Source organism: Myxocyprinus asiaticus, chromosome 28, assembly GCF_019703515.2.
Source record: "Myxocyprinus asiaticus isolate MX2 ecotype Aquarium Trade chromosome 28, UBuf_Myxa_2, whole genome shotgun sequence".
Lineage (NCBI taxonomy): Eukaryota > Metazoa > Chordata > Actinopteri > Cypriniformes > Catostomidae > Myxocyprinus > Myxocyprinus asiaticus.
The window spans coordinates 18,093,444-18,112,326 of NC_059371.1; the positions used below are offsets into that span (position 1 = coordinate 18,093,444).

The 18,883-nt window shown below is 38.1% G+C and overlaps 1 protein-coding gene and 1 pseudogene across 1 annotated transcript; one reads left to right on the forward strand and one right to left on the reverse strand.

Moving 5' to 3' along the window:
• On the forward strand, nucleotides 1-4,257 carry LOC127419385 (epithelial membrane protein 3-like; annotated as a pseudogene).
• A 146-nt stretch (nucleotides 4,258-4,403) lies between these two features.
• Nucleotides 4,404-12,554, reverse strand: LOC127419440 (NSFL1 cofactor p47-like). Its single transcript, XM_051660823.1, has 9 exons — nucleotides 12,434-12,554; nucleotides 11,797-11,894; nucleotides 11,623-11,697; nucleotides 10,743-10,908; nucleotides 10,475-10,570; nucleotides 10,278-10,387; nucleotides 9,815-9,952; nucleotides 5,077-5,244; nucleotides 4,404-4,890 (listed from the first exon to the last, which is right to left on the reverse strand). The coding sequence occupies exons 1-9, from the start codon at nucleotides 12,533-12,535 to the stop codon at nucleotides 4,728-4,730; spliced, it is 1,116 nt and encodes a 371-aa protein (XP_051516783.1). The 5' UTR covers nucleotides 12,536-12,554; the 3' UTR covers nucleotides 4,404-4,727.
• Between the last annotated feature and the right edge of the window lie 6,329 nt (nucleotides 12,555-18,883).

Consider the following 18,883-nt stretch of genomic DNA (forward strand, 5'->3'; position numbering starts at 1 on the left):
ATGTGCGTTACAGTTGTCGGTACTGTATGTATCCAAACGTCTCGCTTCACTGCAGCAGTTCATCTGTCCATTTGCGGTTGCTTTTTCTGAGTACTTTCTTTTTTTTTTTTTTTTTTTTGTTAGTTCCAGGCATCCAGGGAGCATCCAGCCACAGAACAACATGAATCACATATTTATAGTGACATTTTATGAAAATTGTGTTAACGTTAGTAACACTACTAGTGTTAAAGTCACCATGAATGAAGCACCTTCCGCTGTTGTTTTGAATGAGTACGACAACTAGTAGGAAGTGTTCAAGGAAATTTCCTTAAACTGACAAATAATCCATGGCTGCGTCCAAAAACTGGAAAATGCTGCCTTCAGAGGCAGTGTATGGAGGTAGGATGAAAATAAGGTGCTTTTCAAACTGTTCTGAAACCAGTGTCCATTGAGTTTCATTCATTCAAAAACGCTGTCGGTTAACAAGGACCAAGACAAGGCAGGTCAGATAGCCAGTCATAACAGTGGGCATGTCGAGTCTTAAAGGAGAAGAAGCACCAAAACAGAGCGTTTCTGACAGAGGGTCAGAATGAATGTGAAAATTGATCATGTTTTACAAATAAGATGAGCTTGTTTTGTGCAAAAAACTTTACGACTTTTATAAGTGAACCTCAAGGAACATACAGTATGTGTGTGTGTGTGTGTGTGTATGTATATATATATAAGTAATGTCATGACCGCTTTAAAAATGGTGAAAATGAATGAGAAATAGTGATGAGTCACAGCAGCTAAAATATGTACTTTCCTTTACACACTTACATTCGTTTTAACCTAAAATTATGATGTTAATTAAAAAAAATAAAAAATACCATGGACATGATATGTGTCAACTACCCAAAGGGCTATCTGTAGGAAATTGTAATTCTATGTTCAGTCTAGTACTTGAATATCGGTACTACAACTATACTGAGTCCACTGATTTTTTACTGTACACAGCATAACAAATAAACATTGAGGTGACTTTCCCGTCCCTGTTTAATTACCATAAATTCATCTCTTGGGCGATAATGAATGAAACACACCCTTTATGTAAACCATCACTCATAATCTACATAATCAAAAGGAGATTTAAGTTATGAAATGAAGTCAGCGCACACCCTCTGAGATGATAAAGGACTAGTAACAGCTAGTGAGACTGGGGAAACTCACATCCAGGACCCTCACTATTAGCACTGGTGCTCCTCAGGGATGCATTCTCTCTCCACTGCTCTTCTCCCTGTACACGAATGACTGCACTGCAAAGGACCCCTCTGTCAAGCTCATGAAGTTTGCAGACGACACCACAGTCATCGGCCTCATCCGCGACCATGACGAGTCTGCATACAGCTGTCTGGTGCGGTCACAACAACACTGAGCTGAACACGCTCAAAACAGTGGAGATGATAGCGGACTTCAGGAGAACATTAGAAGATACATTACCACTTGCACATGTACATACACCATTCTGTTATATGTCCTATTATTTGTATGTCTATTTATACTCTTACCTTGTATTATATTGTGCTCAATGTAATGTTCTAAGTGCACTTGTTTCTCCTATCACACACACACACACACACACACACACACTATATATATATATATATATATATATATATATATATATATATATATATATATATATATATCCCTCACTGCCAATTTACTGAAGCTGTTAAAAAGGGAGAAGAATAACATGAACAGAGACTTGGAGAACCACTGACAGAGTGAATATATAGTGAAGTTAGTGACAGTTGCCTCTCTTGGATTTGGATCACATCTGGTGAGCTTACCTTTATTTGTTTTGCTCTTAAAACACGTTTTGTCCCATTATTTTTTAACACTAGTTTCAGTACATTTTTATCCATAGTTTGTTTAACAGAAGTAAACTTTATGAGAACAAAACATAAAAACAACAACACAACAACAACATGTACCACAGCAAACTCTGTGGCATAATGCATATCAGCATTGTGGCATAATGTTTATTACACACACACACACACACACAGTTTTTGGAGGGTTTAAAGACAGAATTGTGAAGCTTATAATTTTTTTAAAGCACTTCCATTAATTCTTCTATTACAACTTGTGTATAATTCAAGCTACAAATTTGTTTTAATTGCTGTTTTAGGGTTTATGGTGTTACGTTGTCATGGCAACAAAATTTTAATATTGGATATAACTTTACACAAAAAAGTAAGTGATATTATTACACTAAAATCATGTTAACACACATTTTGTGGCTATACTTTTGAAAAAGTGAGTATTTTAATGTTTACGGATTGGCCCCCATTCACTTCTATTGCAAGTGCTTCACTATAACCCAGATTTTAGCTTTTATTTATTTTTTTAAGGCGTGACCAGTCAAAATATATATTTTTGTGTTAATCAACATTGTGCCACAAAATGCTGTTGACTGAGCTTAATTTGTATTGAACCTGGAATATTTTTAATGTCTCTGAGAATTATTGAAGACTTTTGGAAAAAAGGCTATTCTTCACCACTGATACTGACCTGAGGAAAAGCACTGCCTGTCTTTCGACAGTAAAAATCTTTTTAGATTTTGAGCACTTAATCAGTTCCTTTTTGTCTCATGCTTTGAATTTGGTAACCTAATGCACAATCAATGTTTATGCACCATTAATCAGTGCATCAATAATAAGGTGAATGGTCTTTATATATTTTTCCACCAGAGTGGCTTCAAGCGGTCCAGGATCTGATGGTCTTATCTGTGGTTTTCTCTTCCATTTCATTCCTGATATTCCTTGGGCAACTCTTTGCGATGTCTAAAGGAGGACTCTTTTACCTCAATGGTGTCTGCCAGGTGTTTGCCGGTAAGTCAGACTAAATATTTCTCTTCACTCAAAGTGCTTCAGTAACTCTTCAGCTTGACTGTTTCAATATAGTTTGCTTTATTTGACTAGGATTTGTGTTTTCAACCCAAGCCAATATAAATAACTCATTTCAGTTGCTCTGAAGTTGAATTAAAGCCACACTCATTTACACTCTGCACTATAAATAAATCCTTCAGGACTCCAGGGAGTTGAACTTAGGACATGTTGGTTACTGCTTTTTCTTGGCATGGGTTTGAGTGCCTTTGCTTCTGTGCAGTGGAATTATGTACATCCATTTGCGCAAAAGGGAATAGCTATGACTTTCCCAATCCATAAAAAAGACAAGCCATGCAAAGAATGTTTGCTGTTGCTGTTGAGTGACTATATACTTTATGATACCTCCATGGAACAAATAAGACATTTACTTTTCACTTAAGACTGTAAATAGCTATATATAAATACACACAGCTGAAATATGTACACATCACAGACTATGGCAAAAATCAACAAAACTTGGTTAACTCTTAAAGGGCAACCATGACCAATATATCGGATTAATCAGATTATTTGTAATGTAATAAAAGGGGCATATAACGTCATGTTGTTTTGTACTGAAGTGATACTTTCATATGATAGATCCATATGCAAAATTATTAATATGTATTTTTATAAATAAAGCTGATTTAGGTGTTAATTCATGCCAGAACCCTAGGTGTATTCATTAATGTGCTAAATGCAAAGGAAGACCCAGCTATAGGAGACAGTGGAATGAATGGAGGACGGCCAACTCTGTAGACCTTGGGAGTGCATGACAAACTCATAAATCCTGTTTATAAACTAATAGCTTCCATCACACTGTCTGGCATGTTCTTACGACAAAAACACAACTTTCAAAAACAAACAGCTTCCTGACACGCAAAGGTCTATGGACTTGGAAGAGATGAATTGCTCCCAGGATATCAGAAGTTACATCTGATGGTCTTGTATACTGATATACAGATCAATGTACTCTGGGAAAAAAAAAGAGTGCTCTCCAATGCCAGACAGAGGGTTTAATATCAGGTTTACCACAGGTCTACTACACAATCACGCAGTGCATCCAGTTTTATAGTCAATTGCTGCACACATTACAAGATAGCCAGTGATATGTTAACCAGCAGCAGCTTCCAAAACTGAAGTTGGTTGTTAACCAACCAATAACTTTATTGTATATAACTACTGTATAATCAGGCAAACATAAAAAAAATTATAATATCGTGTTGACAGCAGAAAAAAAAAAAAAAAAATATATATATATATATATATATATATATATATATATATATAAAGTTTAAACATTTTTGTTGTAGACAGTTGAGGTTATTCTTGATCTTTGAGGTCAGTGTCTCTACAAGGGGATAAAATATAAGGCTACTTTTGTTTTGACGAGACAGTTCTGAGAAATGTTGAGAAGGAATAGACAGAGGAAAGACACAAGGAGACCAAAAAACTGAACAAGAAGCAGCAGATAACTGCAAGATAAACACAGAGGTAAAAGAATGTCAAAACTCTTCAGAAAGCTCTTTATTTCAATCTGAATATGATCATCAGTTATCCTAAAATGGTAAAATTTGTTAGATCTCCACTTCGTTCCTCTCTCTTCATACCCTTAAACTATATCACAGTGTGTTTGCTTCCCTCTCATCTACCTTAATTAGCTCAACCAGAAGTACCCAGTGCCCCCGAAACTGCCACAGAGGAATAACACATCAGAAAGAAAACAAAGAAAACAAAATTAAGTAAGTAGAAGTCTTTTTAGTCCTGGTGTCTCCAAATCAGAGACAAAGAAAACTCAAGAGTGCTTTTACAGAGCCAGGCCACTAGATGGTGCCGTCACTTTAGCTGCTGCACAATGACTGCATTCAGCAGGTTGGCATCCTTCAATGTCTGACTCTCGTCTATCAGCTCTTTGTTGGGAAAGGTCGTCATGAGAACGAACTCTGCTGCAGCTAAAGCTGGGCGAGCACTTGCCACAAACTGACGCACATCTGACACCCTGTGAAAGAGAGGGAACAATCAGTCATGAAGATATATGTAGGCATAGCCTGACCCATTTAGATCTTTGTCTGTACATTTCTAGGTGTGTCTCGTAGAATTAAAAGGATACACTGGTGGGTAGGTCTGTGGCTAGTGTAGGCTTTTCACTGTTTTCAGTTGAACTTCGCTAATGAAATCTGTTTACCTGTGGGTGTGGTTGAACTTTTGCACCAGTCGGCCTCCATCGGCCAATCTGATCTGGATACTGGTGACAGGTTGAGAGCTGTCCACACTGATGGAAGCACTAGCCTGAGCTTCACTGGCAGCCTGGTCCTGCGGGCTTCTTTGGAGTGACACCAACTCCGGCGTTGCACTGAGGAAGGGCAAAGTTAACTTGTCACAGCCAAATTACTGCTGCCATTCAGAAGTGTGATGTGAAGCAGATCAAAATTGAAGAGAAATAGTTAGAGCAATTCTAAAAAGGGGAGCATGAAAGTTTGTACCCCATTTACTTGCATTGTGTGAGCATTGTATGAATATATTCACATAACTCCATCAAAATAACTTCTGCAGAGAAAAAAAAAAAAAAAAGCCATGCGAATTTGAGACAGCATAAGGGTGAGTAAATGATGAGAACTATAATTTTAATCTACTGTCCCTTTGGGTAAAATGGATACACATACAAATAATAACAATAATAAAAAAAAATAAAATAAAAAAAAACCATCCTGTAACTCATGTACACACCATAATCCTAATTCCAATAGGGATGCACCGATCCAACTAGCCCAATCCAAACCCAATACGATGTGTTAGTCGTGTTCGTTACTGTCAAGCTCCAAAAATGACATAAAAGAACCATAAAAACAGCATTAAAGTAGTTCATATGACTCGTGCATTTTATTCAAAGCCAAATGAAGACAGCTTTGTGAAATGCAAAAGGTTGTGTTTAGTAAGTAAACATATAGTGTGCACGCGCACCACGTTAGTTAATGGCGCTGCTCTGCTGACACACTTTTAGGAAACATGCTAAGCTGAAATACTGGCTTCTCCGAAAACAATGCTACAGCCAGTATATTCTACTTTGAAATGTCCGTTCAGGGCTGGAATTTCTGTTTTGGCCTGTGTGATCCTGCCCACTGCCCATTCACCAATAGTATTTCGACACCGCCGGGTTGCCAGATTTGAAACAAGTTAGCGGGCAAACATAGCGCACTGCAGACATGGAAGCCAGCAATACATCTAGCTAACATTGACAGAGTTATAAAAAATCCACGAGCTAGTTTATAATTTGCAAACAATAAAAATACTGCAAACAAATACATATACGTTCAGTTTCCTCGGGCAATCAAATGAATGTTCAGTGAGCCGGCCCATTCGACTGTTAAATAAGTGCAACAAATGACCCAGTCAATCCAATGTCCTGCAAGAAATACTCCACAAAACAAACTCCAACCAATAGGAGGCATAAGCACAAAGAACGTGCTGATTCATCCACAACACTGTCCCGAAGGTGTGTTACTACACAAAACAAACTCCAGCCGCTAGGCGGAACCAGCACAAAAAGAAACAAAAAAGGTGCCCAGTTTCCTTGGACGGTCAAGTGAATGTTCAGTGAGTCAGGCCCACTCGGCTGCAACGAGAGTATTACACAGTGACTTACTCCATTGACTTTATGAAGGACAATGCTTGTTGGGGACATGTTAATACTTTGCGGCCATCCTTAGTATCTAATCTCAATTTGGCCGGGAACATCAGTGCAAAAGCGACCTTCCGTTGATGTAAGAGTTTCTTGCATTCCATGAATCGATCACGTTTCTCTCATCGAATTCGCAAAGTTTGGGAACAAGAAAATGTTGTGGTTCTTCCAAGAAAGCCTTCCTTTACTCCTTGCCTCACGTAACACAATCTTTATCGGATGATCTCAGAAATTTGGCCAGAATTGAACAGGGCCTGTCTCCCTCAGCGGATCGCTGACTTGGAACTCTGAGTTCGCTCGATTTCCAGCTTATGGCCTGTTTTGTCGAGCAGACTCGGAAAGAGCCCGTCCAGAAATTCCACCATATTCTGACCCTCTGCTCGCTCAGGAATTCCAACAATTCGGACGTTATTCTGCCGGTTACGATTCTCCATATCTTTTAACATTTCCCAAATGAGCTCGAAGTCTGCCTTGGTCACCAGCAGATTAGCAGCTAATTCCCTCTCCGATGACTCCAGATAATTGATCCGTTTCTCAACATCCGCCACTCTTGTAACCATCTCAGTGAATTTAGTCTCCATGGCAGTGATTGATCAACATATTACAGCAAGCTCCTCCAAGTCAGCAACGACCTTCGTCAGCATTGCCGACACGTTCATCAATTGTCGCTGAATTTTCTTCACCTCACCGGCCAAATTGACTCCCGGGCTTGTGGCCTGCTGCTTTGGGGCTTCAGCTTGAGCATGTAAGGTCTTTTAATGTCTCCAGAGCCTGAGGATTTTGAATTCATTGACATGTTGTGTTACTGTCTTACTGTCTAAGAATCAGGGTGTATCGAGTCTCACTGGTTTATGACACAAAAAGTATTAAAACTAGCAAAGTGTGCAGAGCTCACCGTTCACACGTCTGAACCTCGCATGGCGACACGCGACTCTCCTCTTAAAACAAAATTGAACAAAAAATGATCTGAATCCTTTAAGGTCTAGATACAAGTTGAAAAAAATTTGCAAAGAAAACTGGCTTCTTTTCTACTGAAAACTTAGAAGACTGGAATTACTGTTAATTTTGCTGCCACATTATCCAGTAGACTAGTTAACAATAAAGTTTTTCTTAATAAGCTATACATTTATATTGAAATAATGTGCAGTTAGAGGTTTGTGTTTCTTTACATATTAAAGAGTACCCCCAATTAATTTCACACAATGAGGTAAACATATTCTAATCTACAAAAAAACAACACTGGTATCGGATAGGGATGTGCAAAAATAGCTGACTAGTCGATTATTGAGGCCGACTAGTAATTTTTTAAACAATAAAAAATAATAGAATAGGATTCTGAGATGCTATTCTTCTCACCACAATTACTCAGAGCAGTTATCTGATTTACCGTAGACTTTGTCAGTTCAAACCAGTATGGCCATTCTCTTGATCTCTCTCATCAACAAGTTGTTTCTGTCCACAGAACTGCTGCTCACTGTTTTTTGTTTTTGCCACCATTCTGAGTAAATTCTAGAGACTGTTGTGTGTGAAAATCCCAGCAGATCAGCATTTACAGAAATACTCAAACCAGCCCATCTGGCACCAGCAATCATCCAAAACTGCACACTCTTCCTTCCATTTTTAAGCAGGCACTCAGTGCTAATTCGGACAGACATGAAACAATAAAGCGTTTGGGGTGTTCATGTGGGATTTTCACGAATGATTAAAATACTCAAGCAGCATTATCACAACATCCCTTCTCGTATGCATTCTAATAGCATGGTTATTCCTTTTATAGTAATGTACAGCTTCCGAATATTTAATATGTTGAGATGAGTTTCAAGAGCACTTTATGTTGATGCATGTAGCGTATTAATGCAGGTATTAAGTTAAAATGTTGATTTAGTAATTAGAGAAAATGTTTTTTTTTTTTTTTTTTAGTTAAGCACCCAGAAAAAATTAACCATGGTTTTACTATAGTAACATTGTAGTAACCATGACTGCTGTCACCATGGTTTTCTGAGCAGAAATCATGGTTTTGATATGATTAATCATGGTTTTATAACAGTAATACTGTCATTTCTATATAGTAACCATGATTTTAATATATAGTAACCATGACAGTAAACATGTTTATATTGTGGTTACTATGATTTTACTACAAATGCCATGGTTAAACTTTGGTTACTGTTGTAAAACAGTGATTGTTATTTAAGGGAAAACCTGTTGAAGTGTTTACCAAATAGATTATTCTTTGGATTTGGCATTAATATTTGTTTTTTTTGAACAAAGCAAATACTCAACCGTGACCCTTAAACCGTGATACAAACCGAACTGTGAGAAATTCGAACCGTTACACCCCTAATGCTTAGCATGTATAGCCTATTATTAATGAACGCGTCTGATTGGTGTATTGTGGAAAATACTCCAGAATATTAAAACAGGGCTTTATTGACCGACTAGTCGACTAACTGTCGAAATAACCCACCGACTAGTCGATTTTGAAATTATGTCGTTTTGCACATTTTCCACGCATCGAGCTTGAAATCATGATCATCAAGGAGACTGCTGATGTCAACATTTAAAGTAAAAATGTAGTTATGTTTTGGTCTGTTCTCACCCAAAACAGATTAGATTGCTTCTGAAGACATGGTTTAAACCACTGAAGTCATCTGGACTACTTTTATGATGTCTTTATGTGCTTTTTGGAGCTTGAACGTTTGGTTACCATTCACTTTTATTGTATGGACAAACAAACATTTAAATATGGTACTTAAATATTGATCCTTTTTGCACCAAAAGCGATCATTTCTCTAGAAAATACATGAATTTAAAAGCTGGAGTCGTTTGGATGATGTTTATGCTGACTAGCTGTTCTTTTTGGAGCTTCAAAGGTCTGAACACCATCCACATGCATTATAGGGGCCTACTGAGCAGAGATATTTTTCTATTTTTCTTCAAATAAGCTCTGGTGAAGAAAGAAAGTCAAACACACCTAGGATACCATGAGGGAGAGTAAATGATGAAAGAATTTTCATTTTTGGGTGAACTATCCCTTTAACATTTCCTCAGCTGACATCCTTCCTTCAGATATTTGATTACGCATTGTGACACGTCTACTTGGATAGCAGATAAACACGGTAGCACGACTAAGCAAAAACCTACTGTAGCTTGATTATAACTGTGCATGTATTGAGTGTGTTAACAATAGAAATGGCTGTCCTCAATAGATGAACGGAAATTAGAGGAGAAACAGCTTTCCAACCTGCCGAGTTTCTGTCCTTCTCCAGCAAAAGCTTTGAATGCAGGTTTGGCTTTGGAGAAGTCTTCATCCCGATGGTCCTCCATGTCCAGGTTTACCTGACCGCCCCGGGAACGCTGTCTCAATTCCAGAGGAATCTCCCTGAAAGATCCAGATAAAGGAAGTAAGAGGAGTTTGTGGACAATATAAAACAAAAAAAAGTTTAATGATATCAAAAGAGGCGTAAATTGCTGAAATGTAACACATTTACACAAAAATCAAAACAATGTCTTCATTTTAGCCCAACAATATTTGTGGTTAAATTTGAAACCGACATGAGGGGGAACAACAACAAGAGGGGAACAACAACTTCTGTTAATCAACTAAACTTCTGTTAACTGCCGAGCAGACAGTTATTGGCCAAACCTGATAATCTCATAATGGCCAAATATGAGCAGGTTAATCAAAGAATGGATGTAGAGCTCACCCTCTGCGGATAGCCTCCAGGAATAGGGCATTTCCAGGATCACTGTAGTTCCTAAGCTCCCCATCATCAAGGCTAAAGCCAGTCTTCCAGAGTTTCAGCACCACAACAACCTATTAGCACAGCAGCAATTACTTCTTAATCATATTCCCAAAATCCCTCTCTATGTAGCAATAACTTCAACAGGCTATTTGACTCACATCTTGCGAACTACTGGACTTCCTCCTCTCTCCAGCCACATAAGTCGACGACTCCTCTGGTGCTGCACCCAACCGATAGCCACCCCCCCCAAAAGGCTACAGCATAAGTGGACAGAGAAAGAAAAGTGAGTTAAGACAGATAAAGACAATGAATTGTTGGGTACAAAACCTCCAAATAAAAATCATATGAGATATGTTTAATAAGCTTCACAATCATTTCATATATTTAATGTCCAGTACACATTTTATCTGTGGATACGTAAACTACCTTGGACTTGCTGGATTCTCCCAGTCCTTTTCCTGCTCTGTCAACAGGGACTGCTCCATGCTCCTTAGCACCTTTGAACAAGTCCTCAACCAGCTCATTTGAGCTTTTCTTTTTGGGAGGACCGACAATCTGCTGCCCACTGCGTTCTGACCCACCAGCAAAGAACCTGTAAGAGGAGAAATCTGATGCTACTTCTGTATAAATAGCTGGGCTTCCATCAATGTATTCTTATTTTTATTTGGGATATTACATGAAAACAGCTGGATGGAAATGTCAAGATGAAAATAAAATTTCCAAAATGTGCAATAAAAAAACGTATATGCTCACTTGAGGTAGATTAAAAAAAAATTCAGTAAGAAGAAAAGTGCATAAATTATGATGGAAACGCATTACTACTGTATTGATTAGAAATACAAGATGCGCATCAAAAACTTAACGTGACTGAAAAACTCGTTCATAACTGGACTAACCAGCGGACCAATCATCGCATCTGAAATGTTGCTCTGGTCATCCTGAAATAACAGTGTCCTGAAAACACCTGCATGGAGTTGGCAGAGTAAATGAGTTGAATATAAACTGTGAATTAATACAAGTCACAGTGGCTGCAATTTATCCAGAAGTGACGATTTTGTTCTTTTGAACACATGGGATGGAAACGCGGCATTATTCACACATTGTTTTTGGGATATTTTTTGTATAAATTAAATTTGCAACTTGGATGGAAACTTAGCTCCTGACTCCAGGAATCCACAATAGTAAAACTGCTCCTTATTATTAAGCAAGAGCAGACTAATGCTCACATTTCGAGAGAGTGTGAGAGTTTTTTCCCCATTATCTAGTCATTGGCATGAACACAGAGTGATCATTGCAACATACTGACCTCTGCCCTTCCTCATCACCACTCTCATCTTCATCCTCATGCATCAGATCTCTAAAGGATGTCACTCTGTGTTCACTGAAATCAAAGGAGATTAAATTAAAGCACAATGTTATGACTTGACCCATATATAACTGTTATTGTACCATTGTGGGTTTAAGAAGCCAATCGTATTACCTTGGGCCTGTGGATCGAGACACAGAGCTGGGCTCTGGCTGAGGGATGGTGGCAATATCATCATCTCCTCCATCTTCAAAGAAATTGGCTAGAGCAAGCTAAAGACACAGTGCAGACAACTGTCACATCATTCATAGACACACACGGCATGTGTATAAAACAGGAAAACACACCACGCACATTGTCTTCACTATTTAAAAATCATAAATATCTTGAAAAATATTAGGATGATTATACTCAGGCCTCAAAAAATGGCAAGAGCTACAACATTTTAGAATAAGAAAAATAACTAAACCACGGACCAGTGCATCAATTCGGCGAGCTAAACCTGTTAGCTTGTGATGGCTAAATTTTGTAAAAACATGCTGTCACAGGTTACGAGCCTCTACTTGCAATGCGATGCTGACTAACAACAGATCATGCCGTACGGATCATGTCAAGACAGCTTGATTAACCAGATGAACAGGCTCAAGATTAACCTGATGATTTTAATGAAGAGTGACTTGCACATTTTGTTAACCGGTTACACATTAAACTGTGTGCCACTGGAGGCTGAAAGTCTGTTGAATTCTCAGCTGCAGTGTTGGTACTTAATAGAAGATGATTGCATATATGAAGAGTTCGGTGTCCTGTTTACCTGTAGATCCCAACCGGCTGACTCTAGGAAGAAACGGGCCCTTTCTTCATCAACATCAGTAACAGCGACAAACCCCCTCACCTCTTCCTCCCGTTCCGCCATCTTGATGTGTCACTCTCAGGAACGATCCGATAGGAAACGTGTGACACGAACGTTTTGTTCCGCCGTGTTGGAAACCAGCACAGAGCATAAAGTGGATTGTTATTATTGTTTTCTATTTCGAATCGCATCTCCACTGGTTGTTTGCTTTTTATATTAGCAATTAAAATTTTAAGTCACACAAAAACGAACAAATAAATCTAAAATATTGATTTACATATATTGATCTATAAAGTTGGGATTTGAGTTCCTAATTATGTATGTAGTGCAGATTTGACTGTCGTTAGCACATAAAGTGTGAAAGAAAGGTTTACTTTTACTTTTTACTTTTAACACTGTAGGGAATCAACAACTGGCGAATGACCTGAATGTGTTTTACTGTAGATTTGAAAAGCCCAGTCACACAACCCACACCCGCTCCGACCTTCACAGCACACAAACATTTACACCTCCTGCCACCACCCTCCTCCCCTCTCCTGCTACTCAGCCTACACTTAAGATCTGTGAAGAGGATGTGTGCCGGGTCTTCCAGAAACAGAAGACAAGAAAAGCACAGGGCCCAGATTGTGTTTCACCCACTTGTCTAAAATCCTGTGCTGACCAGCTGGCCCCCATCTTCACGCAGATCTTCAACAGATCACTGGAGCAGTGTGAAGTTCCCTGCTGCTTCAAACACTCAACAATCATCCCAGTCCAAAAGAAACCCAAAATCACAGGACTTAATGACTACAGACCCGTCGCTTTGACGTTTGTGGTCATGAAGTCATTTGAGAGACTGGTATTGGCCCACCTGAAGGACATCAATGAACCCCTACTGGATCCTCTTCAATTTGCTTATAGAGCAAACAGGTCTGTGGATGATGCAGCCATTATGGGACTGCATTACATACTTCAACATCTAGACAGATCAGGGACTTATGCAAGGATATTATTTGTTGACTTCAGTTCAGCTTTTAACACCATCAACCCTGCTCTCCTATGGACTAAATTAACCCAGCTCTCTGTTCCTGGCTCTATCTGTCAGTGGATCACCAGCTTTCTGACAGAAAGGCAGCAGCAAGTGAGAATGGGAAAATTCACCTCCAGCACATGTGTGATCAGCACTGGTGCCCCCCAGGGATGTGTGCTCTCCCAACTACTCTTCTCCCTGTACACAAATGACTGCACCGCCAAGGACCCCTTTGTCAAGCTGCTGAAGTTCGCAGATGACACTACTGTCATCAGCATCATCCGAGATGATGATGAGTCTGCATACAGAAGGGAAGTTGAACAGCTGTCCGTCTGGTGCAGTCAAAACAACCTGGAGTTGAACATGCTTAAAACAGTGGATATGATAGTGGACTTTAGAAGGAACACCTTCTAAACACTGTACTTCCTTCACCAGCTGAGGAAGTTCAACCTGCCACAGGCGCTGCTGACACAGTTCAACTTAGCAATCATTGAGTCTGTCTGGTTTGGTTCAGCTACCAAGTCAGATATCAGAAGACTTCAAAGGATAGTGCTAGAACTGTACACATCCAGAGTGATGAAAAGGGCTAGTAAAATCAGGGGCGGGTTTATGATTTCTGAGGCCCCAAGCAACCGATCTACCCAGGGCCCCATTTTGAAAATGTTTGCTTAAACAAATAACATAAAATTGATTTTAAATCATAATTTTAAATTCATCCTATCAGCTGCTGTGGCCAAGTACATTCAAAATGTTTACTAAAACATAAAAATCAAGTTAAAGTTAATTAATGCATGTGTTCCAGTTTTCCACAGTACAGTGATAAAAAAACAAAACAATATTTACCTACATATATTTTTACAAAACACTCTTTTTTTATGAACAGGGTGTGTAAAACCTACTGCACTCTCTAACATTTTGGAATTCAGTTTTTATTTATTATTATTATAAGCCAACAATTATTTATTGTTGTTCAGTTTGTCATTATAATATGATACAGTATTATTATTATTACTTTGAGGATTTGCTGCATACAATAGTAATATATTTCTGTCTTATGTACTTTACTTTCACCTGGAGCTTATATTCTGATGCTGCAGTGTATTGTTCACCATGTTGCAAAAGGCAGTATTTTATGTAGACATACAAGGCATGACAGCCCCTCAACACACTAGAGCAGAAGGAAAAAAAACATTGCTGAAAGTGCTGAAACTTTACTTAGTGCAGAACAATCTAGAATAATGTTAAACATTGTAACAGTCACCTCTTTGCAACCTGAACTTGTTCAGAACATTAAATCTTTGTAACACCTGCACTTAAAACAATCTAAATGCAGCACAACGAATGAAACAGAAAGTTTTTGAGTGAAACAGCGTTCAGTAAAACAGTGTTTTTGAGACCTGAAGTTCTTTTTAACTTTTGACACTGTGTCTAAAAACATGCCGGTCCTGTGAGACACTGAAGAAACAGCGATACGCAGTGTAGCAGGCATGGATGTTTGTCCAGTGCGTGTTTACACAGGAAAACAATGGAAAAACAGAGCAGATGTGGGCAAAAAACACATTCGGTATGAATGGCCCCTAACTCATCCATTCGCACGTATCTGTGAGTGAGAGCGTGTGGGTGAAACAAGTTCGGAAGGCCTGTATATTTTTTTCATAAATTACAAACCCGAACAAAAGTCCTGCTTGATAAACTGACCTAATCCTGTGGACCTCTAACATGAACAGCTCTGAGAGCGCTGACAACAGCATATTCAACAGAACAACATGTGACATGCCACCCCTCAAGTGTTTTTTGCGGGGCTTTCCTACTGGGGTGGGGGCCCCCGATGTCCGGGGCCCCATGCAATTGCGTGGTTTGCGTGGTGGTTAAAACCGCTACTGGGTAAAATCACTCTTGAACTGTTGCCCTCTGGCCGTTGCTACACAGCACTGAGCACCAGAACAGCCAGGCACAGGAACAGTTTTTTCCCTCAGGCCATCCACCTCATGAACAGTTAAAACTGACCCCAAATACTTTCCTTTGGTCAAAACAGCCATGTGCAATATTCAATCCATCCATTCCTACTAACAGTATATCCATATTTAATTTATATTCTTTAACATATCCTACCTCTTCTTCAATACATTACATCACCTGCACATTACTGTATATCTGTATATAAAATATTCTAACAACATTATTGTGCTATTATATTTTTTTTATGTCACTATATGAATATATATATGTTTAAATGTATATGTTTGTATGTATGTATATATGGTTGCATTCTCTTGCACTGGAAGCTTCTGTCACCAAGACAAATTCCTTGTGTGTGTAAGCATACTTGGCAACAAAGCTCATTCTGATTCTGATTCTTTTCACTCTTTTATGCAATACTTGTATTAGCCATCAGATAGCAGTACATACTCTTTTATTTCTTCAATTTGGGAACTTTCTTGTCCCAGGGGTTGATTCTTTTTTATTAAAACTAATAGATTTCAACTTGGAAACTTTGTACCAGACCTTCATAATTTATTTTTGGTACTTTCTGAGTGACTTTTATCATTCATACATTTACTGTTTAAGCCTTGTCCGATACACAGATTTTCCATGATTGAAAATCCATTATAAAATGACAATTATTACGTGTTTTAAAACTATGAAAATCTAAACCAAGAGTACAATAATCAAAACATTTGAATATTAATTGTGTGAAAATTATTTCTACCAAATTTTAAACACATTTCGACTGTCCCACAGTTGTAATGTGTGGGACAAACATTTTTGCCCCTAATAAAGTTTTTTCAAATGTTAGTGTACTTTTTAACCAAGTTGGTATAATTTCCAATCAAGCTGTAATTTTGCCAAAAATATTCAAAAAGTATGAAAATATTATTTAATTGCATGCATTTAGGATACATAAAATGATAGCTATGAAAACATTTTATTTCAAAAACATTAAAAATGTCATTTCCACCAGAGAATTCCATCAAACAAAATACAGAATTTGAGATGTGGTGTAATGACACTGTAGTGGGAATTTTATGACTTCAATGACAATTCTCAGAAATATATATATACATATGACAAATCTACAGTAATGCATGTACAAACACTGTTGCACACTGTTAGAAAAATTAAACTAGTGAGAGTGTTTTTTTTTTGTTGTTTTTTTATTTTTTTAACAAGACTTTCTAGAAGTTCACAGTACTAAAAGTGCCCGAAGTTCAAGAAACACTCAATCACAATATAGGCTATGCATTCTTGCATTAAAATATAAAGATCTTAATTGATAAGTTGACCTTACAGTGTCTCATTTTCTATCATTTAGATTGGTAATTTCCAAGTTCAACACCGGAATGTAAGATTATTCTCAAACTGAACTGACCCATGATTTTCCTGGGCAGAACATTTACACACAATAAAATGTAACACAATATCTCATGACAATAACTTATTTATTGTGTGACCTGGATTTCCCTGCATTGTTTCCATAATATCCATTCATTAGCGATTGCTGATTAAAAAGTTCCTATTAAAATGTTCCTTTGCAAAGGATAAAACCTGTGTTAAATTAGTTTGGGAGCATTTCATTTAGAGCACATTGTTTCTAGAGAGAAACCTGGGGAGGCTTATTTGTTTGTTTTTGAGCACTCTGGGTTGTTTGATCTTCACAGTTAATCAGGTTTTGGTACATGACTATACATTAGAGCACTGCTGTCATCATTTACCCCAAAGGTTTATTTTGCTATCACACTCACTACAGCTGTTGCAAGAGAGCATCATCTTCCTCTTCTAATCATCTCACAGGCCCTTAAGGGAATAAAATACAATTTCAGTTTTAAATGCATTATTGCGATCTGTTTTATAGATTAGCATGCAGCTCTAGAAAGGCTTGTCCTCTTCCTGCAGTTACTTCCAAATAAAAGACCCAATAATGTTTTTCAAACCTATGCTTGACATCCTTCTCTTGTTTCCCATAGTGAAAAAGAAGAATCCAAGAACAGTGAGGATGTTAAAACAACATTAATCATCAAATAAGATGAAAATAATTCCCCTTAATTAAGAAGTTTCTTTGGTTCCATTTCAAACCTGCATAGGCCTATATATTTTTGTATGTGTTTTGTATTCCTTTGTAACAATAAAACAACAGTTCTCAAACACTGAATCAGTCACAAAGAGCATGTGTTTGACCAAAACGTCATGATGACAGTAGTTAAATGATAAAATGGTTGATGATTTGATCTTTGCCATCATAAATCTGTATTTCTAATCTACTTATACATACTAGCATAATATACTATATAATTTCAAAAGTATATATCTAATTCTGTGTCTTGTAATTAAGATTATTTGAGAGCAAAAGTAAAGGTGAGTTCATCTATGAGGTAGCAGCTGTCTGACACTCAAACAACAGGTAAAGTCAACAGACTTTTCCCAGTGTATCTAAATTGGTGAGTGTTTTCCATGTTTATCCTCCTCTTTCCTTTTTTGTATGTTTTCACTCTGTTTTTATAATTGAGCTCTGACCTTAAAGAAGACAGCCATTGAGAAAATCTTGCAAAATAGAGAGAAAGAGAGACAAATGGAAAAATGACAGCATAAAACATGCAACAAATCTGCAGCCAGGTAAATACAGAATGATAAACCAGATTCTCTGACACAATTTTTCCACCCTCAATGTCACAGGCAAGCAGACAATACCAGATATGCAAGAGATACGTGAAGCAATTTAAATCCTGCCACATTTATAGCCCAAATGTTTAATGATCATGAATGATGATGAATCAGCATTAGCTGCAGCAACCTGCTCTGTCTGGCTTTAGTTGTTGAAAGCAAAATGTATCCTGTTGTCTCTTTAACCACACTTACAGTAACAAAGTGTGGGAGTGCCCAACCAGACAGAGGGAGAGGAAAAGCCTTATCATGAGAAAACTGTCAACAACAGCCTGGAGTCACTGTTGTGTTAAAGGGCAGGAAAGTGGTCCACAACACAATACAAAGAGTGGAGGCCTGAGACCCTCAACCAGAGTAGGAAGATCAGTCAGACAGATATAAAGGACCAGGGCAAGAATGAGGAAGGACATTCCCATGGCCTGTCAAAAAAAGAGCTGTTTCCTCACTGGGTGTGCTTTTCACTCTTGTGAAGGCACGAATGAGCAGCACAGCTATGGGCATCCCAGCTAAATGCTGGTTAGTGCTGGGCTTGAGCTCTTTGGGCTTGGAATCCTTTTTTAGCTTAAAAACTATAAAGTGAGGCACTAGTAGAGTTACCAATGAAATGTACAGTATTTTGGCCGAAATGAAGAAATCCTATGCAGGATGCCTACTGTCTGGTATTTAAGTGGCAAAACATCCTGTATTGAAGTACTCCAAATGCTCAAGCCACTAGCCACAGCCATTGTAATGAGACTGTGAAT

Coding starts and splice junctions, on each gene's coding strand:
- LOC127419440 (XM_051660823.1), bottom strand. CDS start 12,535: ATGGCGGAACGGGAGGAAGAGGTGAGGGGGTTTGTCGCTGTTACTGAT. Junction 11,895..12,433: donor CAGCCGGTTGGGATCTACAG/GTAAACAGGACA, acceptor CTGTGTCTTTAG/CTTGCTCTAGCCAATTTCTT. Junction 9,953..10,277: donor CTGGAGGCTATCCGCAGAGG/GTGAGCTCTACA, acceptor TGGATCTTTCAG/GGAGATTCCTCTGGAATTGA.